The 26,645-nt window shown below is 47.4% G+C and overlaps 1 protein-coding gene across 1 annotated transcript in view; it reads right to left on the reverse strand.

The window, feature by feature from the left end:
• ADAMTS13 (ADAM metallopeptidase with thrombospondin type 1 motif 13) overlaps nucleotides 1-26,645 on the reverse strand; it is a 251,929-nt gene that overhangs the window by 102,376 nt on the left and 122,908 nt on the right. The window contains exons 22-23 of the mRNA XM_086924723.1: nucleotides 15,173-15,308; nucleotides 7,862-7,991 (exon numbers count right to left, since the gene is read on the reverse strand). Coding sequence (XP_086780849.1) covers nucleotides 7,862-7,991; nucleotides 15,173-15,308 — 266 coding nt within the window. The remainder of the gene's footprint in view (nucleotides 1-7,861; nucleotides 7,992-15,172; nucleotides 15,309-26,645) is intronic.

Raw genomic sequence — 26,645 nt, forward strand, 5'->3', positions numbered from 1 at the left:
GGAGGTCGCAGGGGTGTTGGTCTCGGCGAAGGGTGTGGGGGTGTTCGAGTTAAAGCTGTCGTGGATGTCGGTAATCTTGCTGTGAAGGAAGGTGGCCAGTGAGTCGCACAGATCTTGTGATGGTGGAATGTCATTGGTGTTGGAGCTGGGGTTGGAGAGTTCTTTTACGATGCTGAAGAGCTCTTTGGTGTTGTGTGCGTTGTTGTCTAGGCGGTCCTTTAAGGCGGTCTTCTTGGCAGTCCTGATAAGTTGGTGGTGTCTGCAGGTGGCGTTTCTGTGGGCTGTGTGGTTTTCTGGTGTTTGGTCGCGGAGCCATTTCTTCTCCAGTTTCCGACAGGTGTGCTTGGAGGTCCGGAGGTCTTCGGTGAACCAGGCAGCTTTCTTGTTGGTGTGGTTGGTAGTGGAGGTCTTGAGAGGGGGGAGGGTGTTGGCGCAGCCGTTAATCCACTGTTTGAGGTTGGTAGCGGTGGTGTCGGGGCCGATGGGGTCGGCGGGAGGTCTCAGGGCGAGGGTGGTGGTCAGTTGGTCCTTGGTGACCTTGCTCCAGCAGCGGCGTGGCAACTGTTGGGTGCGGTGGTGTGTGGTGGTCTCCAGAAGGTGAAGTGGACGCATCTGTGGTTGGTCCAGTGGGGTTCGGTGGTGTGGTTGAAGGAGGCGTGGGGGCTTGTGGATAAGATGGGGTCCAGCGTGTGTCCAGCGGCATGGGTGGGTGTCGTCACGAGCTGTTTGAGTCCGAGGTTGGCGAGGGTGTCGATCAGGGCAGTGGAGTTGGCGTTGTTGTTGTCCTCAAAGTGGAAGTTCAGGTCCCCGAGGAGGATGTAGTCCGTGGAGGTGAGGGCGTGGTGCTGACTAGGTCGGCGATGGTGTCGCTGAACTGTGATCGGGGTCCGGGTGGTCTGTAGACGAGTGTTCCTCTGAGGGTCGTGTTGGGGTCGGTGTGGATCTGGAAGTGCATGTGCTCGGCGGTGGTAAGGGTTTCGTCGGTGTTGGTCGAGACTCTGAGGGTGTCTTTGTGGATGATGGCGATTCCCCCTCCAACTCCATTGGTGCAGTCTCTGCGGGAGACTTTGTAGCCCTGTGGGATGGCTATGGCGATGTCTGGTGCTGAGGTGGCTTCCAGCCAGGTCTCCGATAGGAAGGCAACGTCGGGGTTGTAGAGTCTAGGAGGTCCCAAAGTTAGATGGCGCGCTTGCGAGTGGAGCGGGTGTTGAGGAGGATGCAACGGAGGTGGTTGGGTAATATGGTTGGTGGTTTGGCCGGCTGGATGCTGGTGAATCTGCAGTTCCGGCAGGTGAAAGTCCCTTGGGTGTGCTTCGGGATGGCCTGGTAGCAGGGGTGGTCTCTTCCGGGGTTGAGTGCGTGGAGGTTGCTGGAGTCGTAGTGCAGTCTGGTGTTGTGGCGGCCTCGGGGTCCAGGGGTTCTGGCGCTTAGGGTGGTCCAGGTGCGGACGGGCTCAGACAGGCTTGCCTTTGCCGCGCATTTTGTGCGCAATCGGCGCGCCCGCTGCGCGTGTCCGCTGCAATTCTGCGCGGCGTCCTCTATAAGAAGCGAAGTGGGAGGGAGGAGCAGCTGGGAGGCAGGAGCGGGGCGGCCAATGGGCGATGGGGATGGGACACAGACGGCAAAGGGGGCGGGGCCGCAGGGGAGCAGGGACCGGTTAAGAACGAAAAAATACAGAATACAGAATACAAAAATGCCAATACAATACAATGCAGATTTAGCAGTACAGTGCAGAAAAGGAAAAAACTGTCACCAGACCGCAGGAGCACACCAGCGGTGAACTCCCGGCAGCGGCAGCAGTGGGGCAGAGTCACGGGCACACAGGAGGAGCCGTGCGGCGTGGGGAGCGACCTGACCTGAGATCAGGGTCAAGGGTCACCCTCACTGCCGCGCAGCGGCCTCCATAAGAGGCCAAGTGGGAGGGAGGAGAAGCTGGGAGTCGGGAGCGGGTGGCCAATGGGCGATGGGGACGGGACACAGAAGGCAAAGGAGGCGGGGCCGCAGGGGAGCAGCGGCGGGAAGCGGGGGGCAGAGAGGGCAAGGGGTGCAAAGGGACCGATTAAGAACGAAAAAATACAGAACACAGAATACAAATGCCCATACAATACAATGCAGATTTAGCAGTACAGTGCAGAAAAGGAAAAAACAGTCACCAGACCGCAGGAGCACACCAGCGGCGAACTCCCGGCAGCGGCAGCAGTGGGGCAGAGTCATGGGCGCACAGGAGGAGCCATGCGGCGTGGGGAGCGACCTGACCTGAGATCAGGGTCAAAGGTCACCTTAAACTGAGATGGACATAGTAGGCTGATGCTGTATTACTGGAAGAGGACGATTGGCAAGAGGCCAGAATAGCAGCCCAGATCATTTCAGACAAAATAAGAATTAACCAATTCAAATACATCCAAATTATATATTATACACCAGAGAGACTCTGGAGGATGGGGGGCTGTACTGCCCACAGTGCCTGTGATGCCAAACAGACCTGGTAGACATTTTCCATATGATTTAGATGTGTAAGGCCACAGAGAAATATTGGGCATATATTACACATACCTTAGAGGAGGCAACGTAACTCTCTGTGTCTCACCTAAACTAATACTACTTGTGGCAATGGAGGAGGAGGGATGCCATGGACATATACAACATTTATCAGCCTAGGGTTGTTAATTGCAAAAGAAGAAATGCCAAGCATTAGATGAGACCAATTGTAGCTACAAAATCTACAAATAGGAATAGAGGTACAGTACAACCAGATGTGTGATAGTGGAGAAACCAATGTACATGGCAAGAGGTTATCTACACACGCATGTGAAAAGTATGGGATATATTATGTCCCTGATATTCAGAACTGTTTTACATGAAGCTAGTAGAGCAACGAGGTACTAGGAATTTGACCACACATTTCAATACAAGAATGCAATGTAAAGGTAATGTAGAAATGTGTGAATTCCATTGTTCGAGGCTACATTGTTTTGATAGTGCCTGAGACCCTCACAGGTGATTTCCAGCACTTTATAAATCCTTGATTGATTGATTGATTGATTGATAAGACTGAAAAGCAATCCAAAGAATTATGAAGAAATATACCCAATGGAGTGATAATTTTTGGAAAAGCTATTAAGGCCACAGTATTCATGCCATATTTTTGTGTTGTTACAAATATTGTGACATCGACCCCCCCCTCACTCCAACCCTCATTGTGGCTTGGCCGCCATGTTGTAGTATTCTCTCATCTATCCCTCAAGGACCTCACAAGGGAGGGCACATCCCCGTCATACATATTTGGAAACCTATTTCTGGTTTGGGCACCATGCTGCATTATTCTATCTTCCATCCCTCAGTGACCTCACCTGGGAGTGCACACCCCTGTGTTACAGACTTGAAGCTCTGTCTGGTTTGGGTGTCATGCTGCAGTATTTAATCTGCCATCCCTCAGTGAGTTCACCTGGGAGGGCACATACAAGTTACAGATTTGCAGCCCTATATCCAGTTTGGCACCATACAGCAGAAGTCTATCATCCACCCCTCAGAGACCTCATCTGGGTGGGCACGCACCTGTGTTACAGCCTAACAGCCCTTGGTCTGGTTTGGGCACCATGCTACAATTGTCTATCTTCAATCTCTCAGTGACCTCACTTGGGAGGGCACGCCCCTGTGCTACAGACTTGCATTCCAATGTCCGGTGTCTGCACCATGCTACAGTATTCTATGTTCCATGCCTCAGGTAGAAAGCCCCCTCTAGTGCAGTCAGAAGAGACTCTCACGGTCTTTGCTAATCTCACTGTGAGCCTTCTCACAAATTTTCTAAGGGCAATAAAATCAGGTTCCCCTCCTGATCCTCCCCCTTCATATTCTTTATCAAGGTCTGATGGTATTGCCCTTACCTTGATGGACTTGCCTGATTGCTCCCTCATTAGCATGTTGGTTCCCCTGCTATGGAAGCATGCAGTGGTTAAACCAATTTTTAAAAAGCCTGATCTTGACACCACCACCTGAGTAACTACAGGCCGATCTCCCTGTTACCAGGAGCTTCGAAGCTCCTGGACAAACATGTCAACAAACATCTCTCTGCCTTCCTGGAGACCAATAAAATCCTCCACCTCAATCACAAGAGGTTCAGACCACAACACAGCACAGAAACAGCTTTGCTGGAAGTGGTCGAGGAACCAAGATGACTGCTGGATCAAGGAAGTTCGGCATTCATTATCCTTTTAGATCTCAGTGCAGCCTTGGATATGGTAGATCATGCCACACTTATCCATCGGATATCAAATGGGGGTTTTGATGGCCGTGCGCTGCAATGGCTTTCCTCCCTTTTTGCAGAACCTAATGTTCCAGGTGTTAGATCCATCCTGTTACTCAGACAGTCGCCCTTTGAGCTGTGGGGTGCCTCAGGGGTCTTCCCTGAGTCCCTCCCTGTTTAATCCTCATGTGTACACTCTAGATGAATTTGTGAGTTCCTATGCTTGCATTGGTCACATATGCTGATGACACTCAGCTGGAGATTTAAATTTGCCCCAACCCCAGATCAAATCACCTCAGTCTGGTCCCATGCCTTCAGGAAGTAGCCGGATAGATAGCTAACTGTAAACTAAAGCTTAATGAAGACAAGACTGAGGCCATGCGATTGGGTAACAATTTCAGCAGTAGAGTCCCTACCCTTATAGTTGACTGCTTGGATAGGCTTCCTAGTCCCAAATATGTGAAAAAGAGTCTTGGGATGTGACTGGATTCCAGCCCCACAATGGACCACCAAGCAAAGAAGCTTGCTGCTAATTGCTTTGGTGCTCTGAGATTGTAAGAAAGGTACTAAATCTTCTCCCTTTTTTAGCCAGAAAATTGATTGTCCAGGCTCTCCTTATTTCACGCCTTGATTATGGTAATGCCTTATACCTTGGTTCACCCCAATACGTGATCAAAAGGCTGCGGGTCACTCAGAATGCTACTTCGCGGCTCCTTATGACTCTCCCAATGCACCAGTCTGCAGAAACAACCTTCAAAGATCTACACTGCCTCCCAGTGGAACAGCGAGTGCAATTCAAGACCTTATGTATTTTGCACAGATCACTTCATAAGACCTTTGCCATCCCATACGTTCCCAGTAGGTCGAGGTCTCTTAGATCCTCTTCAGCACAATTGCTACAGGTTCCTAAGATCAGTAGATCTCATTGAGGAGGCAGTTCATTGTCCCATTTGGGCCCCAAACTTTGGAACACCCTCCCACTTGAACTCTGTCAGTTGATTTCTTTAGCTTGGCTTTATAGTAACTTATCTCTCTCTTGTGGCGAGCTGGCTGTTATGATGACTGTTCTAGTGCTGGGAGGCCTTTGGGTAGGCATGCGCTTTACAAGAATCATAGAATAGAATAGAATAGAATAGAATAGAATAGAATAGAATAGAATAGAATAGAATCACTCCGTAACCTCACCTGGGCGAGTGCACACCTGTGTTACAGACTACTAGCCCTCTGTCCGGTTTTGGAACCTTGCTGAAGTACTTTTTCTTCCATCCTGAGTGACCTCACCTGGGAGAGCACATCCCTGTGTTACAGACGTGCAGCCCTCTGGCTTGTTTGGCCGCCATACTACAGTAGTCTATCTTACATCCCTCATCAACCTCACCTGGGAGGGAATGCCTCAGTGTTACTGACTTGCTGCTCTCGGTCTGGTTTGGATTCCATGGTGCAGTAGACTATCTTCAATTCTTTTTTTGGAAGGAATAAATCAGGTTATTGTACTTAATATTTTATGAGTTATCTAGACGCTGTTTGGATCAAAACTTCTATCAGATCATCATTTGTTCAAACTGTTTATTTCTATTTCATCTTTTTTGTTATTTTCATGCTCTCCTTTGATTTCTATTGTTTATACATATATAGACACTGTTTTGTTTTTTTGTACACATAATTTTTACATATAATACATTACGGTTACTGTACAATAGAAAATATCTTTAAAACATTCAACAATACGCAGAAGTTATTCCTTTCAACGCGTTTCGGCGCTTCGCCTTCTTCAGGAATTCTGCATTTTTTCTTTTTTTTAAATCAGAGATGCTCTTAGGTGCGAAGGACCAATCTATAGTGATAGTGCAGACGTCCTCTGTAATAACGTTATTACTCAAACCGCGGATGTTCATGAACAATTTTCAAGCTTGGTCTGTATTAATGTTCCTGTTAAATTGGGTGGCAGTATAGTGCCAAACTTTTGCATTGAATGATTACGACCAGAGAAGCGTGCATCCGACAGTAGACGTAGAGGGAACGAATACTCGCGTCTCTGGGGCATGACTTAGGCGCCTCTGGTCCCACACAACGCGATTGAAAGTAAAGCGCCGTGTACCAAGAAAGTTCGGCACTATACTGCCACCCAATTTAACAGGAACATTAATACAGACCAAGCTTGAAAATTGTTCATGAACATCCGCGGTTTGAGTAATAACGTTATTACAGAGGACGTCTGCACTATCACTATAGATTGGTCCTTCGCACCTAAGAGCATCTCTGATTTAAAAAAAAGAAAAAATGCAGAATTCCTGAAGAAGGCGAAGCGCCGAAACGCGTTGAAAGGAATAACTTCTGCGTATTGTTGAATGTTTTAAAGATATTTTCTATTGTACAGTAACCGTAATGTATTATATGTAAAAATTATGTGTACAAAAAAACAAAACAGTGTCTATATATGTATAAACAATAGAAATCAAAGGAGAGCATGAAAATAACAAAAAAGATGAAATAGAAATAAACAGTTTGAACAAATGATGATCTGATAGAAGTTTTGATCCAAACAGCGTCTAGATAACTCATAAAATATTAAGTACAATAACCTGATTTATTCCTTCCAAAAAAAGTCATTTTCCTTGCTAGGGTTCATCACTTGAGACAGGGGCCCCATTCTTCCAAAATAAATAAGACTATCTTCAATTCCCCATAGACCTCACCTGGGAGGGCACATGCTGTAGTATTCTTTCTTCCACCCCTAAGTGACCTCACCTGGGAGGGCACACCTCTGTGTTACAGACTTACTGCTTTCGGTCTGGTATGGGAGCCATGCTGCAGTATTCTTTCTTCCATCCCTTAGTGACCTCACCTGGGAGGGCATACTCTGAATTACAGGCTTGTAGCCTTCTGTCCGGTTTGGGCGCCATGCTGCAGTATTCTTTCTTCCATTCCTTAGTGACCTCACCTGGGAGGGCATACTCTGAGATACAGACTTGTAGCCCTATGTCCGGGTTGGGCGCCATGCTGCAGTATTCTTTCTTCCATCCCTTAGTGACCTCACCTGGTAGGGCTAGCCTCTGTGTTACAGACTTGTAGCCCTCTGTCCGGTTTGGGCGCCATGCTGCATTATTCTTTCTTCCATCCCTTAGTGACCTCACCTGGGAGGACACACCTCTGTGTTACACACTTGTAGCCCTCTGTCCGGGTTTGGAACCATGCTGCAGTATTCGTTCTTCCATCCCTTAGTGACCTCACCTGGGAGGACACACCTCTGTGTTATAGACTTGTAGCCCTCTGTCCGGTTTGGGCGCCATGCTACAGTATTCTTTCTTCCATCCCTTAGTGACCTCACCTGGGAGGGCTAGCCTCTGTGTTACAGACTTGTAGCCCTCTTTCCGGTTTGGGCGCCATGCTGCATTATTCTTTCTTCCATCCCTTAGTGACCTCACCTGGGAGAACACACCTCTGTGTTATAGACTTGTACCCCTCTGTCCGGGTTTGGAACCATGCTGCAGTAGTCTATCTTCCATCCCTCAAGGGCCTCACCTGGGAGGCACGCCTCTGTGTTATAGGCTTGCAGCCCTTGGGCTGGTTTGGCCACCATGCTGTAGTAGTCTATCTTCCATCCCTCAAGGACCTCACCTGGGAGGGCATGCTCCAGCTTTACAGACTTGCAGGCCTTTGTCCGGTTTGGGTACCATGCTGCAGTGCTCCTCAGAGGTTTCTTCTTTAGCACTGAAATCCATGCACACATAGTGGACCTCAGCTCTGCCTAGAGGAGCAGGAGAAAATAGCATGGCAGGGTTAGTTGGAACAAGTGCATACTAGGCATTCAACCAATGAGAGAGTCATATATATACACAGATAAAAAGAATGATACACATCTTGATAAAGAAATCTATTAATGAACATGAAATAAGATATAAAAGACAACCAGGCAGTTCGAAAAACTGATAAACAAACATAGATATAGGTAGGCCGGTAAGGATCGAGCTAGTTAGACCTAGATGGGTGAGCAGACAGCAACAGACAGACGGACAAGTAAATAGGAAGATAGAGGCAGTTAGAGACATTGCAGGAGACAGACAAACAGGCTGTCCAGTAGAGAGAAGCAGATAGACAGAGACCTAGAAGAGACAGACAAAGAGAACGAGAGGCCAAGAGACAGACAGACACACGGACAGACAAGACAATAGAGGCACAGCACTTGACATCAATTGTAGAGACAGACAGAATGCAAGATATACCGAAGTACAGACGGAGACAAATTAAGAAACAAGGAGTTTGAAAGACAGACAAAATGACACAGAGAGAGGATGCAGACTAACAGACAGCCATACAGATATTAATTATTTCAAAGACAGCAGAATCTTAAAGGATGACTGTACTTTTAGGTAGGTAGGATAATCTTTTCTAGAAATGGAAATGGAAATGGATGTGAATTTATAGAGCGCGAATTGATGCCCGGGGGCGTCCAAGCGCGGGAAAATAACAAAGGCGGCCTCGTAGAGTGGCTAGCTAAGAATTAGTAGGGATGGTTGAAAAGGAATGTTTTTAACTGCTTGCGGAATGAAGAGAGGTTGGGGTTGGCTCTGAGGTGCAGAGGGAGGGTATTCCAGGTCTTCGATGCATTGTAGGCGAACGTCCTGCCCCCAGACCTGGTCTTTTTTATTCTTGGGGGGATAGCCATGAAGGTCTGGCTAAGGCGGAGGTTTCTACTGGGTAGGTAATGGGTGACTAAGTCACGGGTGATCATGGGACCTGTGTCCCAGAAGGCCTGATGGGCAATGCACATGGCCTTGAAAAGGATTCTCTGGCGCACTGGCAGCCAATGAAGGCTGACCAGACCGGCCCTCACTGATTGTCTGCGAGGAAGCTCGAGCAGTGAGCGGGCCGCGCAGTTCTGCACTGTCTGGAGTCTGGTAAGGTGTAATCTGGAGCGCCGAGGTATAGCACGTCGTCAAAGTCTAGGCGAGACTGTATTAGAACCTGTATGGCTACCTGCTTGGCTTCCATGGGTAGAAGAGGGAGGATTTTCTTTAGCATCCTAAGGAGGCCAAAACCGGTAGCAGGAAGTTTTGTAGCTTGAGTATTGAATGAGAGGGATCTGTCCAGCCATACCCCAAGGCTCTTGATGTTGTCCTTTGGTGCTGGAGGGGGGCCTAGACAGGGGGCCACAAAGAGTTGAAGAAGTGGGGGTCGGAGGGCCCCAGGAGCATCAGCTCTGTTTTGTCCCCATTTAGTTTGAGGAATGATGAGGGCATCCAACTCTTTACTTCCTTTAAGCACTCTCTAAGTCCGCCTGACGCAGGCGTGTTGGCCTCCTGCGCCAGTGAGACCACCAGCTGCGTGTCGTTCGCGTAAGAAATGATCTTAACCCCAAATGGGCGGACGACATCAGCCAGTGGCCTCATATGGATGTTGAAAAGTGCGGGGCTTAAAGAGGATCCCTGAGGGACTCCGCACCTTAGTGGTCTACTGGTGGACACAGACTCACCGTCGAAAACTCGAAAGGATCTATTCTCCAGGAAGGATTTGAACCAGAGCCAGGCTTTGTCCTTGATTCCGGCGCTAGACAGACGGTACAGCAAGATGTTGTGGCTGACCATGTCGAATGCCGCGCTGAGGTCAAGGAGGATCACTGCCACTGATCCTCCTTGATCCAGGATTTTTCTGGATTCCTCAGTGACCATAAGGAGGGTGGCCTCGGTCCCGTGTTTGGGTCTGAAGCCCGTTTGGGTGGGGTCTAACAGTTGGTGGTCTTCTAGGAAATTTACCAGTTGGAGATTAATATATCTTTCCAGAATTTTACTCACCCACGGGAGCAGGGAGATGGGCCGGTAGTTGCTGAAATCTGATGGGTCCAGATTTGGTTTCTTTAACAATGATCGGACCATGTCCCGTTTCCAGACTGGCGGGACAGTTCCGGAGATGATAGATGCGTTCAAGACATCCCTGATAGTTGGCAATGTGATCTGGGATGCTGACATTATGATGTCTGGCGGGGCTGGATCATCAGGGGAACCGGATTTTACTTTCCGAGCTACGGATTCAAGGGTTGCGAGATCCAGGAGGGGGAAGTGAGTCAGAGTAGGTTGAGGCTGAAGGGAGGGGGTTGCTGGGACTTTATTGGTCTGGGCTAAGGAGGTGGTGCCGCTGGGGGGAAAAGCTGAGTAGATTTTGTTAACTTTTTGATGGAAAAACTCAGCTACGTTATTGCAGTGAGTTGTGGATTTTGTATCGTGTAGACTGGGTGGGGGTTTAGTTAGGTTTTTTACAATTTGGAAAATTTCTTTAGGTTTTGATTTGGCTAGGAGAATTCTGTTTGAAAAATATGTGGCCTGGGCAGCTTTGACTTCTGCTTTGTATTCACTGATTGACTCTTGGTAACAAATTTTATTTCCTGGTGAGTAATCTAAACGCCATCGTCTTTCGGTTTTTCTACATTGGCGTTTCTTATCCCTGAGAGGCTACGTGTACCAGGGGGCAGTTTTGTGGGACCGTTCCAGTGTGATTTAATTTTTTGGGAGGGTGTTTTCAAGAGTTTGTGAGATCCAGTCAACGTAAGCCCGGTTGGCTAGGCCTGGATCCTCATTGTAGAGGGGTTGATTGCTGGCGAGCTTGATAGACCAGTCGTCGACTGAGAGGCGAGACCAGGCTCGAGTGAATCTTGTGGTGGGTCCAGTCGGCGTGGGCTTAAGTGTGGTCCAAATGAAGGGCACAAGACAGTGGTCTGTCCAAGGGAGCGGGATTGGCGGACCGGCAACGAGGTCTGCACAGTTGCTGAACACCGGGTCCAACAGATGGCCCCTGACATGAGTTGGGGTTTTGACGTGTTGGGTGAGTTGCAGCGCAGCTAGATCGTCTACCAACGTAGTGAGTATATGATCAAATACAGAATCGAAGTGAAGGTTGAGGTCACCTAACAGAGTGAAATTGGATGTGGTGCTGACGCGTTCCGCCACAATCGAAGGAAGAAGATTGTGGAAATGCTTAGGGGGACCTGGGGGACGGTAGATGAGTGTTCCTGAGAAGCAGTTATTAGGGGAAAGATGGATACTAAAAGCAAGGCTCTCACAGTCGGGAATGGTTTCAGGAGTAACTCGGCACTGATACTGTTCTTTATGAATAATTGCTAGGCCTCCTCCTCTACCCTCAGACCGGTCCTGCCGAGTGATTTGGAAGCCTGAAGGGAGGGCGGTAACTAGGGCAGGGTTGGAATCTGTGGTGAGCCATGTTTCCGTCAGGAATACTATGTCCGGCGTGCATTCATCTAATAGTAGGGCGATTTCTGTCCTATGTTTCGGCAGAAATCGGCAATTTAACATAAACATACGGTAATCGTGGGTTAGTTCAGTGGCAGGCTTGGGTTTGAGGAGTGATTTGCATTTAGGGCAAGTTTGTGGAATGTTTTCAGCGGAATAGATATGCCGTGGGCAGTTCGTAACAGGGGGCCTAAGGCTGTGAAGGGTTTCAGCATTGTAATACCTGGGTTCTAGTAACTGAGGTATAAGGGGTATGGGCCTAGGCCCGGACTCGGCGCGGACGAGCGCAGACGAGCTTGCCTTAAGCGCGCCTTCGGTGCGCAATCGTCGCGCCTGCTGCGCTCGTCCGCTGCGCTTCCGGTGAATACACATGTTTGTAGAGCAGAGGGAGAGTACAGGGGGCGTGGCCTCAAGAGGGCGTGTCCCTTGTCTCGGCCTGGGTAATGGCGGCTGAAATTGGTCCACTAATTCTCCCTCTCAGCGCTAGTTCCGCTGTGTAGGGGTGCCTGCACACAGTAATCGGGTGTCAGGAAAGCTAGGTGAGTGAGTTTTAAGGTGGTGCCGCTGGGGGGAAAAGCTGAGTAGATTTTGTTAACTTTTTGATGGAAAAACTCAGCTACGTTATTGCAGTGAGTTGTGGATTTTGTATCGTGTAGACTGGGTGGGGGTTTAGTTAGGTTTTTTACAATTTGGAAAATTTCTTTAGGTTTTGATTTGGCTAGGAGAATTCTGTTTGAAAAATATGTGGCCTGGGCAGCTTTGACTTCTGCTTTGTATTCACTGATTGACTCTCGGTAACGAATTTTATTTCCTGGTGAGTAATCTAAACGCCATCGTCTTTCGGTTTTTCTACATTGGCGTTTCTTATCCCTGAGAGCCTGCGTGTACCAGGGGGCAGTTTTGTGGGAATGTAAGCCTGGTTGGCTAGGCCTGGATCATCATTGTAGAGGGGTTGATTGCTGGCGAGCTTGATAGACCAGTCGTCGACTGAGAGGCGAGACCAGGTTCGAGTGAATCTTGTGGTGGGTCCAGTCGGCGTGGGCTTAAGTGTGGTCCAAATGAAGGGCACAAGACAGGATTGGCGGACCGGCAACGAGGTCTGCACAGTTGCTGAACACCGGGTCCAACAGATGGCCCCTGACATGAGTTGGGGTTTTGACGTGTTGGGTGAGTTGCAGCGCAGCTAGGTCGTCTACCAACATAGTGACTATATGATCAAATACAGAATCGAAGTGAAGGTTGAGGTCACCTAACAGAGTGAAATTGGACGTGGTGCTGACGCGTTCCGCCACAATCGAAGGAAGAAGATTGTGGAATTGCTTAGGGGGACCTGGGGGACGGTAGATGAGTGTTCCTGAGAAGCAGTTATTAGGGTAAAGATCGATACTAAAAGCAAGGCTCTCACAGTCGGGAATGGTTTCAGGAGTAACTCGGCACTTGTCTCGGCCTGGGTAATGGCGGCTGAAATTGGTCTACTAATTCTCCCTCTCAGCGCTAGTTCCGCTGTGTAGGGGTGCCTGCACACAGTAATCGGGTGTCAGGAAAGCTAGGTGAGTGAGTTTTAAAAGCAATTTTATCACAGGTAAAAACGTGCAAAGAGCGATTTCTAACTACTCCCGGCTGAGCCTCAGGAGGTTCTGTAAATAACAAAACACAGGTTTCTTCAGGCGATAAGACACTCTAATAAATGTAACAATATGATATTTATTCTTACCATTGTATTAGTTAATAGGGTTGAAATGGTACTGCAAGTAAAGGGATAAGACATTTACAAGTGTCCATATGTTTTCAAAATAACTAAATATATTAGCTTTGAAAAACATCCTTCACAAGCTTCAAGGTATAATGTTGCAGGAAAATGGTGTGGTGAATTTTATCTGTTGGAAGACATTTAAATGTCTTGGCTGTAAATATTCTGTAAGCAGGCGTGGTTTTTATAAACAAGGTTTTCATACGAATCTTTGAATGCATGCCAAAGGCCAGCCTGTCTGCACCCGTCGTGCCTGGACCCTGCCCACGCTAAAACCCCATAACCTATAGCCTACCGCCAATACTCTGATGACGAGACAAGCAACCTAGGACACAAATTCTCCACCACCAACTGCTACATCGCCCCACCATGCTCTACTAGAGGACCCTTCAGCTGTTGCCACTGCTGCTTCTCCTGCGACGTGAGTATCACCACCCAGCAGCCACCCAGCCACATGCCTCAGATTCACTGCACTCTACTCAATGTCAGATCACTCTGCAAGTACGCCACGGAAATCTGGGACACAATAACCACCCTCACCTCCGCGTTATGTTCATAACAGAAACCCCTGCCTCAGCACCTGACATCGCCACCGCAGCTCCCCAGGATACAAGATGAGCCACTGCGACCACCCAGACAGACTCAGCAGAGGCATCACCATCAACTACAAGGGCTCCCTCAACTGCACCGCTTCCAACAACAACACGAAACCCATCTTGGAACATCTCAACTTACAAATCAGACCCAACGCCAACACCGTAATCAGAGGAACCCTCGCCTACAGACCTCCTGGCCCCCGCCCCAGCTTCTGCTACTCCATCCTGGACTTCACAGCCCCCCTGGCCATCGACTCTGACCACTACATCTTCCTTGTATACCTGAACTTCCACCTAGAAGACCCCGACGACTCCAGCTCCACCACACTTCTCGAAACATGAACATTATCGACCTATCTCAATTGGTCACCACCCCCACGCACTCTAGACCCCATCTTTTCCACCTTCGACAGAGCTAAGTTCTCCCACGCTACCTAATTGACCTGGACAACCACATCATCGTCCACTTCAGTATCGATGATCCACAAGATCCTCCAACGAGACTCCTGACCCAAACTCACCACAACTTGGGCAAAGCCACAGAACCCCTCTGGACCACCACCCTAAAAGTAACAAGACCCGCCCCTTCGGACTCCTTCGAACACGATATCCAGAACTTCTCCAGAACACATCTAAATTTTAGAATTTGTATTGAGTAATAACTGTAAAGGCACGAATGAAGTGACCAAGATGCTGTGAAACATGTGTTGGCCAGTTCCCAAATCCCAAACAATCTTTTTTGAAAGAAAGAATTTTTACGGAAATAACTATTTTATTTGTTTAGATCTCCTAACCCAGTCTGTATTTGCTCCACTATATTTTATGGATGATGCACAAGAACATAACTTTAATCCTGGTAGCCTGTGCGATGATCCCTCTTGCATATGTTGAGGCAGAATATGGTTGCCTGGTGTTTCAGCTGGAGAGACTTTGGAATCTAGCAATGAGTTTTGAGGGAGGCCCGACTAAAGAATAGGAACGCAGTTGAGACACACAAGTACAAAGGCTCAGGTCAGTTGGACCAAGTGTGTGTGTGCGTTCTAGTGTGTGCGGATTTTTCTAAGGAGAGATAGCTGCACATTACACCCTTTGGCAATGTGCCGACTTGGCAAGCGAAAGAGGGGTTGGCATCAAAATGCATCCCCCGGCTCCTCACTTTAGCTTTGTGAGGCGAGGGGGCCTGAGGCTTGAAGGCCAAATGAATTACAGAGACACAAGACCAGTGATATTAAAACCCAAAGCTCCCAGAATTGATCCATACCGACAAACAATGAAGACCAAGCAGAGCTAGAGGCTGTAAGCATATAAGGGCAACAGGGATCAGACCACTGCCTTAACTCACCTGTGCCACAGGTTACCGAGCACTCTGACACTACTGGGCTCCAAACAAACACCTGAGCAACCTTCCAGATGCTGGAATCAGGGCGCATGGTGACTTCTTCTTCTGTCTCATTCCTCACTAAAACATTCTCCTTTGGCTTTGGGTATTCAAGGAGAATCACATATTATAAGAAGAGTCTAAGCCAGTGAGATGCTTGCAAAAAAACAAAAAACAGTGCGCCAAAATATGCCACTCGAATGCACAAGACCATGAACACGACATGTAACTCCAACTGCAGCAAGACTTTCCACTCATTCTCAATACTCGAAACACAATATGTTATATATAAGCATTGCCCATACAATGTTCTAAGCATGCACTAGCCATTGCTGCTGTATGGATGGGAACATGCACAAAGCATGGATCACATCTATGTTCAATCATGCTCACAGTATGGCTCATCTCACCATGTCCATGACGAACTCCCAAAGGAATATGCTACTTACCAGTATGCATCTGTTCTTGGCATAGAGGGCTGCAGAGTGGTACATTATGAATAGATCGCCATCTGGTGTTAGGCTCGGATGATTGCACTTGTTTTTCTCTTGGAGAGTCTTTTGTAGATTGGTGACTCCTCCTTTGGTTGCTAGTGCGCATGGGCATCGGCTCCATCCTTAGATTGATTTGCCATAGTAGCGTTAGATGGAGTAGTATGATAGAATACAGATAGAAATGCCCATGTAAGTGTATCTAAATAAGATAGTGTTGGAACAGACACAGGTTTCCGGGGAGGCTGGGAGGGCTTGTACCACTCTGCAGCCCTCTATGCCATGAACAGATGCATACTGGTAAGTAGCATATTCCGTTCGAGGCATATGGGCTGCAGATGGTACATTATGAATAGACTATACAGCAGTTCTCTCCCTAGCGGATGGTCACCCGTGTCTGTTGCAACAGTCTGAAATAAATTCTTTAATACAGCTTGTCCCACTCTAGCTTGTTGTGTTGTGTGCACATCTACACAATAGTGTTTTGTGAAGGTATGCGGTGTAACCCAGGTAGCTGCTTCGCATATGTCATCTAGTGGAATGTTTCCCAAGAATGCCATAGATGCTCCTAGTTTACGTGTAGAGTGAGCTCTAGGAGGAACAGTTAATGTCCTCTTTGCTTTTAAGTAGCATATTTGTATACATTTTCAATCCATCTGGCAATGCCTGCTTTAGAGATGGGATTGCCCTTATGTGTAGGAGAAAACGCCACAAATAGCTGTTTTGTTTTCCTGAAAGTTTGTGTTCTTTCTATGTAGTACAATATTGCCCTTCTGACATCTAATGTATGTAGGGCCCTTTCCGCTACCGTCTGTGGTTTTGGAAAGAAGACCGGTAGATCCACTGACTGATTGATGTGGAATGCTGAAATTACTTTAGGCAAGAATTTTGGGTTTGTTCTAAGAACCACTTTGTTTTGGTGTAACTGCATGAATGGTTCTTGTATTGTAAACGCTTGCAATTCACTTACGGTACTCTTCTGAGTGAAGTGATAGCTATGAGAAAGGCCACTTTCCATGCGAGGAATTGTATTTCACACCTATGCATAGGTTCAAAGGGTGGTCCCATTAGTCTGGTAAGTACTATGTTGAGATTCCAGACTGGGGAAGGTGGTCGTCTTGGTGGAATGACTCTTCTGAGTCCTTCCATGAAAGCTTTAATTGCTGGTACTTTAAACAGGGAAAGATGTTGTCTGTTTTGTAGGTACGCCGCTATAGCTGCTAGATGAACTCTAATAGAGGTGTATGCTAGGTTACATTGCTGCAAGTGTAGTAAATAACAAAAAATCTGTTTAGTGGATGCGTCCAGAGGGTTGATGTTATTACTGTTACAGTATACAGCAAACCTTTTCCATTTTGCTGCATAGCATGCTCTGGTGGTAGGACGTCTTGCTTGTTTAATGATTTCCATACAGTCTGGAGGTAAATCTAAGTATCCAAACTCTATGACCTCAGGAGCCAGATCGCTAGGTTCAATTGTTTGGGATCTGGGTGCATTATTTCTCCATTGTTCTGTGTAAGGTGCATGGGTAATAATCTCAGCTTTTGATGTGGCACCTGTGAGAGTTGCAGTAGCGTGGTGAACCACGGCTGTCTTGCCCACGTGGGTGCTACTAGTATCATTGTCATTGAATGTTGTTGCAGTTTCCGAACCACTAATGGAATTAGTGGGAGAGGGGGAAAAGCGTAAACAAATTTGTTGGACCAATTTATTCATAGTGCATTGCCCTGGGACAGGTGGTGTGGATACCTGGATGCGAAGTTTTGGCATTTTGCGTTCTGAAGAGTGGCAAAGAGATCTATCTCTTGGTGCCCCCATCTTTGAAAGAATGGCTGCAGTATTTGGTCGTGCAGTTCCCATTCGTGTACTTGTTCTGACTCTCTGCTTAGGATGTCTGCTATCTGATTTTGAACTCCTGGTAGGTGTTCGGCTAACAGATAGATCTTTTGAGGAATGGCCCATCTCCAAATGTCCTGTGCTAGTTTGGATAGTTGGAGAGAGTGTGTCCCCCCCTGTTTTTGAATATAATACATTGTAGTCATGTTGTCTGTTCTGATCAGGACTGCCTTGTTGGGTATTTGTATTTGGAAAGCTTTTAATGCTAGAAATACTGCTAGTAGTTCCAAGTAATTGATGTGCAGTCTTTTTTGCTGTGCACTCCATTTTCCCTGCACTGTGTATTTGTCCATATGTGCTCCCCATCCGGTGAGCGATGCGTCCGCTGTCAGTATCACTTGTGGAATCGATTCTAGGAACGACCGTCCCTTGGAAATGTTTGTTGTGTTCCACCACTTCAGAGAGCGATGCGTGCGGTCGTCTACCAACACCAGATCTGTAATCTGACCTTGAGCCTGACTGTGTCGCTAGACACTCCTGCAGTGGATGCATTTGTAGTCTGGCATATGGTATTAGCAGTATGCAGGAGGACATCATGCCTAACAGCTGCATGAACACTCGTGCTAGTAGTGAGTGTTGTGGTTGAAATTTTTGTATCAGCGTGATCATTGTTTGTATCCTGATTGGATTGGGGTATGCTTTGGCTCTTTCTGTGTCTATAGTAGCCCCTAGGTATTGTTGAATCTTGTTTGGTTGTAGGTGGGATTTTTTGTAGTTCACCGTAAACCCTAGCTGGTGCAGCAATTGAATGGTCTTCTGTGTGTTGTGAAGACATTCTTCCTGTGACTTGGCCTTTATTAGCCAATCGTCCAAGTAAGGGAAGACATGTATTTGTTGTCTTCTTAGGTGTGCTGCAACCACTGCTAGGCATTTTGTGAACACCCTTGGTGCCGTTGTGACCCCAAACGGAAGGACTTTGAACTGATAATGTTGTCCTTCTACTACAAACCTGAGGTATTTTCTGTGGGCTTTGTGAATTGGGATGTGAAAGTAAGCGTCTTTTAGATCCAGTGTAGAAAGAAAGTCCCCTTTCTTCAGTAAAGGAAGTACTTGTTGGAGCGTGACCATGTGGAAATGTTCTGAGTTTATGTATGCATTGAGAGGTCTCAGGTCTAAGATTGGCCTTAGAGACCCGTCTTTTTTGGGGATTAGGAAGTATAGAGAGTATACTCCTGTCCCTTGTTAATGTTTTCTCTATGGCATGCTTTTGTAACAGTGATAGTACTTCTTGTTTTAACAATGTCAGATGGTCTTGACTCATTGGACGCTGTCTGGGGGGGATATTTGGTGGGGTAGCTGTGAGTTCTAGGCAATAACCATGTTGGATAATTTGTCTCACCCACTTGTCTGATGCGATGTTTTCCCAGACAGGTAGGAACTGTGATAGACGTCCCCCGACTGGTGTTATGTGGTCTGGGGGGAGTTGTATTAAGTCACTGTTTTGGGGTTGGGGAGTTGCGGTTGTTATTATTTCCGCGACCTCTACCCTTGTTGTTGTTACCTCTGTAACTGCCTCTTGAATTACCTCTGGGTGATGTTGGTGTAAAAGAGGTAGATTGCTAACTTGTGCCTGTATTTTTTGAGCCCCCTCCATAGGTGGATCTGCGAAAGGAACCCCTTTGGGTTGGCTGTTGTAATGCTCCCATTGACTTAGCCGTTTCTGTGTCCTTTTTCATCTTTTCTAAAGTCTCATCTGTACCTGAGCCGAAAAGTGTCTTTTTATCAAAAGGTTGGATCAATAAAGATGTTTGTACTTCCTGTTTGAATCCTGAGATTCTAAGCCATGCATGTCTTCTTAGCATTATACTGGTGTTGATGGATCTTGCTGCAGTGTCTGCTGCGTCTAGGGCGCACTTAATGGAAGTGTTAGTTATTATCTTTCCTTCCTGTATGAGCTGATCTGCTCTTTTTTGATGTTCCTTAGGAAGATGTGTAATGAGCTTTTCTAACTCATCATAATGCGCCCTATCATAGCGTGCAAGTAGCGCTTGTGTATTGGCTATGCGCCAGCTGTTTGCCGCTTGTGATGCTACTCTTTTGCCTGATGCATCTATTAACTTTGACTCCTTATCAGGAGGAGGGGCTTCTCCAGTAGATAATGAGTTCGCTCTTTTACGAGCGTTTGTAACAAGCAAGTCCAGAGGTACCTGACCTTTGATAAATATTGGGTCCTTTGGGGCAGCCTTATATTTTTTATCAGTTCTTGGGTTTGACACCCTAGCCCTCACTGTGTCTTTGAATATGTCTGCTGTGTGACTGAGAAGACTCTTCAGCATAGGTAGAGTGCCTGATGTTCTTTGTGAAGCAGGTAGTGTTTCTAATAGGAAATCCTCTATTTGAGGTTCTGTATGTAGATCTACCTTATGGTATTTTGCTGCCCTATTAATCAGCTGTACAAAACCTGTGTTATCATCAGGTGGTGAAGGTTTTGAGGGATATAACTCTAGGTCGTTGTCATCATCTGACCCTGCATCATAATTCTCCCATGGGTCTTCCTCATCTGGGATAGTGTCATCATCCCCATGAGGTTCTCCCTCCCCTGTATCACTGTCTACATCTGTCTGAGGAGTAGATGGTCTTGGTGTAGAAGGTGGAGGAATATCTGGCATAGTGTGAGGGATAGGAGAAGAGGGTGTGACTCTAGGCCGAGGAGAAGGAGGAGGAGTTGTATTTGTCCCCATTGTTCTCTTTTTAGGAGGAAGAGCTTTGTCATCTAGCTGTTCATTCTTCCTCTTTTTCTGTGATTTTGTCACTACTTTGCCAGTTTGTGGATCGATAAACAAAGTGTTTTGTTTTGGATCTGTTTGCTGCTCCTGTGTCGGTACCGAAGTTTTTGGTTCCGAAAGGTGCTTTTGCTTCTGATCGTCAATGTTTCGTGTTTTCGGCACCGAGGATCTGCTCGATTCCGATTTTTTCGGTGTCGAGTGAGTCTTCGACGTCGAAGCATGTTTCGGTTTCGACATGGAATGTTTCGATGCCGAGCTTTCCCTTGTATGAAGCTTCGATGTCGAAGTCGATGTCGACCATTTCTCGGATCCGACATGGTGGGAGGCCGAGAGTTTCGGTTTCTGTTTCGTTGCCGGGCCCGAAGGCGGGGCGTCGGAAACTTTCTTCAGCGGTCTGACCGGCCTCGAAGGCGGGGTCGGTACCACACGGGGTCGGTTTTTTGGTAAGGGGACGTCGTCACTCACGGTTTGTTGAACGTCGATTTCCTCGACATCCGACTCGTCCACTTCCGACCCCTACTCTTCTTCATGTTCCTCTTCTTCTTCGAGGTGCTGGTCTTCGAACATCTCCGGGATTGCCTCCGACTGCATTCTCGAAACCTCGTGTCTTCGAGCTCGACGATTTCTAATCGTGGACTTGGAGGAGAATGCAGCGCAGCCTTCGCAGTCCCTGGATTCGTGTTCAGGTGATAGGCAGAGATTGCACACCTCGTGTAGGTCCTTGTGTGGGAACTTAGCACCACACGTTGGACATTTCTTAAATGGAGTCCTTTCCATGGACTCCGGGCTTGACTATGTCGAGAAAGGCCTCTTGGTCGTCGACGTAAAATAAAGTTTTTCTTTAATGTTGGAGTCGAAACGCGTCGGAATGGAAATGAAGTCGCGTTCGATAACAATACCGTCGAATTCGAAAGGGAATACGCGCAGAAATATCATTTCATTTTGATAACTTTATTTCGGTCAAAGACCATAAAAGCACAGATAAAATATGTACATAGATAATAAAAATATAAATAGAGTTTTTAAGATAAGACATTATTAAATTGGAAGTTATCAAGAAATGGCCATCACAGTAAAAAAAGAATAAAAAAAAGACAGTTAGTTAAGCAAAGAAGTCCTTCTTCGCCACATTCCATGTATTTTTATATTTATATATATTTTTTTATATTTATAGTGTTTTGTATAGCGCGAACAAGACCCGTGGGTATCAGAGCGCTTAACAGAACAGAATTGCATATAGACATTATAGTAGCAGTACTAACCACAGAAGAATAATGAGGTAGAAGGCAGTATACTGCATGGATGAAATTAGATATATATATTCATAAAGACTGTGCAATTAGCGTTATATGGCGAGCACGGCTTGACTTGTGTCATGCTAACAAACCATGATCATTGAGGTAGGGTTATAAGGCGTTCCAGTGCATATCAAAGGATAATATGTATAAATAAATCAAGTGAGGTAGAAGTTATATAGAATGATTAAGAGCTATAGTTATAAATTCACACTTATATGGATAAATAAATCAAGTGAGGTAGAAGTTATATAGTCTGACCGTGAGATATAGTTAAAAGTTCACACGTATATGAGGTAGCAGTAATGTGTCAAGTCTCGGCTTGAGCCCGGCATCAGTTCATTCTCAGATACAGATCTTCCAATTTTCCATGGAGAGGACAGCCCTCAGTTAGCGAAAGTGATCATCCCAGTGATCCGTAGGTTTCTCTAAGTAGGGTATTTACTCATCAAGTGGCTCTTCAGTTCTCGTTTGAATGTTACTGTATTTTGAATCTTCCTGATGTTTGGAGGTAGTGAGTTCCAGATTCTGGGGGCAGCTCCGGAGAATGCTCGGTTGTAGGTCTTTCTCTTGTAGAAAAAGGCTGGTCGTAATAGTAAATCTTTTGCGCTTCTAGTTGTTCTATTACCTCCTGAGAGCTTAAGTTTCTTGGCTAGGTATCTAGGCGTGTTGTAGTGAACCGCTTTGTGCGTAATACAGGCCATCTTCATTTGAATTCTCGCCTCGTAAGGTAGCCAGTTTAGTGCTTTCAGGTGAGGAGATATGTGGTCGAATTTCTTCGTTCCCGTAATGAGTCTCGCCGCTGCGTTGAGGCAGGCTTTTAGTGGTGCTGTGGATGTTTTCGGTAGGCCCGCTAATGTGGTGCAGCCGTATTCGATCCTCGAGATGACTAGTGATTGGATAGCCAGTTTTAGATCTGTTTCAGAGATAAAGGGTTTCAGTTTTCTTAAGTAATTCAAGTGGAAGCGGGCGCTCTTGGCCATTGAGCTAATATGGTTTTTCATGTCGAGGTTTTCATCTAGTGTAATTCCTAGTGATTTGGCTGAGTTAACTAGAGTCGGGGTGCAGTTTAGCGCTGTCACCAGTTTAGTCCATTCTTTAACTTCAGATTGGCTCCTTGTCGGTGAAATTAGCAGGAATTCTGTTCTCTGGGTGTTTAGTTTCAGATGGTTCATTGTTAACCATTGCAAAGCTCTCCTTAGTGTCTTGTTCATTAAGTCAATGTCCTCAAGGGAGGCGATCTTTATGCGGGAAACCGAGAAGACAATGGCGGTAGAGGTGTCATAGGTTAGGATCCTGCAGGCCTGGGCACATTGGCTTAATCCCAAGTTTTTACACAACGGTACCAACCAGCATCTACGTATACTGCTATACGCCGGGCAAAAGAACAGAATGTGAACAATGTCCTCTTTAGTACAATTGCATGCTGGGCAGGAACCATCCTCTTTCCCTGACCAAGAGAGAGTCAGTGCCCCGATGGGTAAGCAGCCGTGCCTTAATTGGGTGTATAGTTTCCTCGCTAGCAGTGGCTGTATTAAGTCTAAGAATTCTTCCCTCTGAGGCGCCAGCTTGACCTGTAAGAACTCTTTCGTAAGCCTACCCATAACTGTCGCACTACACAGTAGACTTAGGTTAAAATGTCTCACAATGGCCACCAGTTCTTTCCTCTGGACCGCCGCACAGCTCACCTCAGGGGACTCCCACAATTGGGGGAGGCCAATTTGTTGGGCAAGAGTTTTGATGTGCTGTAACCACGGTATACGCTTGCCTTTCAGGGTAGCCCAGACCATTGAGAATTCCGCTCTGTAGTCCTCTAGCTCAGGGACAGTCCAGAGCCTTCTCCAGTACAGAAGCGGACGTGCTGAGAGTAGTTCAGTGATGGGCTCGATTTCCATGTCCAATCGCAAGGGTATCAATGGATCCTCTGGGGGAGACCCACCAAGTTCCTCATAAAGGCCTGCTCCACTTTCAGTAGGCTATGTGTGTTTGTATGGCCCCAGAGCTCCGCTCCGTATGTTGCAGCAGGTCTTGCCTGGACCCCATAGATCTCAAGAGCAGGGGAAACTGGTGTGAAGATGGTTGACTTATGGAACTTGCAAATACCCCCAGTGATCCGCAAAAGTCTTAGGGTGGAACTAGCAACCTGGGGTAGGCTATGTGTGTTCGTATGGCCCCAGAGCTCCGCTCCGTATGCTGCATTAGGTCTTGCCTGGACCCCATAGATCTCAAGAACAGGGGAAACTGGTCTGAAGATGGTTGACTTATGGAACTTGCAAATACCCCCAATGATCTGCGAAAGTCTCAGGGTGGAACTAGCAACCTGGGGGCCCCAGGTGAAGTCTTCGTTTAGGGTGATGCCCAAATAAACAAAAGTTTTCACTCGTTCAAGCGGTGTCCCATTTAGAGTGGGGACCGGACGGGTGCGCCTCGGGGGTCCAAAGATCATAAACTTGGTCTTACCCAGGTTGATCTCTAGGCCACGCGAGGCGCAGAATGTCACAAACCTGTCCAGAACTCGCTGGATGCCCGTTGATGTTCGCGAAAGCAACAAAGTGTCGTCAGCGAACATCAGAGTGGGCACCCAGCCAGTGGACAACCGGGGGACATCACTATCCGTGACCTTGAGTACATCCCCCACCAGGCCGTTAATGTACAGGCTGAAGAGCGTCAGGGCTAAGACGCAGCCCTGCCGTACACCTCTCCTGACTGGAAAGCGGGGGGATAAATCTCCGTTCCTGCCACACCTCACTTGGGCGTAATTCCCCACATGCAGACGTGTCAAGACATCTAGGAGGTAGGATGGGAGGCCGAGACATTTCAGAACCCTCCACAGACTCTCCCTGGGCATAAGGTCGAAGCGGCCCGCAGGTCCACGAAGACGAGGTAGAGGCTGCCACCCTCCACCTGGACAGTCTTCCAAAAGAGGACCTGGAGCCTAAATATTTGGTCCAGGGTCGAGATTCGGGTTCTGAAGCATGCCTGGAGGGTAGTTAAGATTTTAAGGTCCTCCATCCACCCTTGCAACCGATCTAGCAGGACTCGGCCCATTAGTTTCTGTGAGGTGTCCAAAAGGCTAATTGGCCTATAATTAGCTGGGGCTAGGGGGCAACCCTTTTTAAAAATGGGGACAATCTCGGCACCAACCCAGGTGTCAGGGGGGTTAGCTCCATCAAGGACTGCATTAAACAGAACAGTGAGGTACGGGCCCAGATTTTAGGCTGTGAGCGAAATAAATCGCCAGGCCGGGGGCCTTGTTCGGTAGCAGCCTAGCTATCGCTGATTCTACCTCTTTGATGGTAATGGTCTCAGTATTTCCCTGGCCTAGCTCTACCACAAATCCCTCCCCTTCCCCTGAGCTATCCCAACCGGCGCCCCCCCGCCGCCGGCACTCAAGCGGAGGACCTTGGTCTAGTAAAGGCTGCGGTGTACTGACCGGTTCAAGTGTCCTAGCCCCAGTCGGGCAAATTGTGCTGTCAAATTCGGGGTTAGAGTAGAGGGCCGCAAAGTGCGCCTGCCAAACAGAGGGGGCAATATTTGGCAAAGATATCTCCCCACCCTTGCTTGAACCAGTGCATACTAATGCCCATAATAATTTGGAGTCCCTTGCCTGCAAGGCGCCTCTCAATAGTTCCCATCTCTCCTCCTCCCACTCCCTCTTAGCCCTGCTTGATTCTTCTTTGTACCTAGTCCTAATTGCCCTAATTTTGGCCATATCACTAGATTTAATAGCCGCCAGAAGCAGAATTTTCTGCTTCTTGCAAGCGGCATCAAACCAGGGGTGTGTCCTAGGCACAGGTCGTTTGTTTCTTCACGCAGGGTAGAGAACTTCCCCCAAGGCCACTGCAAGTTGCGTGTGTATATCGACTGGGTCCATGGCTAGCGTTGGCTTGCCCATCTGCGTTAGTAGAGGAAGTGCACACTGATATAATTTCGCAAGCTGGGAAGGTGATTCAACAAGGTGGGTCCATTTAACCCTTCTTTTATTATTAGTTGGTACCAATTGGGGTGGAATTATGCCAAAGTTAGCAGCTGGATTGGCGAAGCCAAAGGAACCAGGTTTGAGGGTTAGTACAAGGGCATTATGGTCGCTGTCGTGCCTCTGCACAACCCTGAATTCCTTTAGCTTATCCCAGTTGCTTGCCTCCACCATGACATAGTTAATGATGGAGGTTTGCCGGGACTTATTATAAGTGGCTAAGGCAGGGCGATCTGGGTCTAGCCTTCCATTGCACGCCTGCAGGGACGTTGCAAGGGTAAGGGATTTATTTTGAATGGCCTGCGGGGTCCATACTCTAGGCTGGGCAGCGTTGGGCTCTGGAATATGCCACAATGCATCCACTTCATCCTGTTCACCCAACTCCAGATTGCCCAGCGGTTCATATTGGCAATTGAAGTCTCCACCTAGGATAATTGCGGTGGAAGGGTCGAGGGTATGAATAAAGGTATTCAGAGCTATAATTGTTTTAGACTTTTGTCCATTCTTGGAGGGCCTAGAGTAGACATTTATTAGGGCTACTTTGGAGTTGGTGGGAGTTATTAATTGGACACACTGGATGTCCCGGGAATTGGTTGCAACTTGGGTTGCCTGGATACCCAAGTGAAGTTTAATCCAGATAGAAAGCCCGCCCGAGGGCCGACCTCTACCTTGAGACACAGCCGGGACATCAAACGTTGCAAAGGTGTGGCTCCTACTTTCCTCCAGTGCCCATGTTTCCTGCATCAGGCATAGGTCGTGTTCTGCCATGTAGGATTCCCAGTCAGGGCTAAGCAACTTGTTTTGTAGGCCAGCTATGTTCCAGGAGATAAGTTTTTTTTAATTTATTTTTTTAAATTTTTTAAAAACCTTTATTGTGCATGAAATAAAGAACAAATACGGGCCCACAACCATCCGGCCGGCCACGAACTCTCATGTAGCACTAGAGCATGCAATACGGTGACATAGTAATACAGCTGCACATCAGTTATTAAGCAGAAATCAGACTGGAGGATGCCGCAAGACCATGACACAGGAGTAATTAAGGTTGAGTTT

This window comes from Lissotriton vulgaris, chromosome 5 (genome assembly GCF_964263255.1).
Source record: "Lissotriton vulgaris chromosome 5, aLisVul1.2, whole genome shotgun sequence".
Classification (NCBI taxonomy): domain Eukaryota; kingdom Metazoa; phylum Chordata; class Amphibia; order Caudata; family Salamandridae; genus Lissotriton; species Lissotriton vulgaris.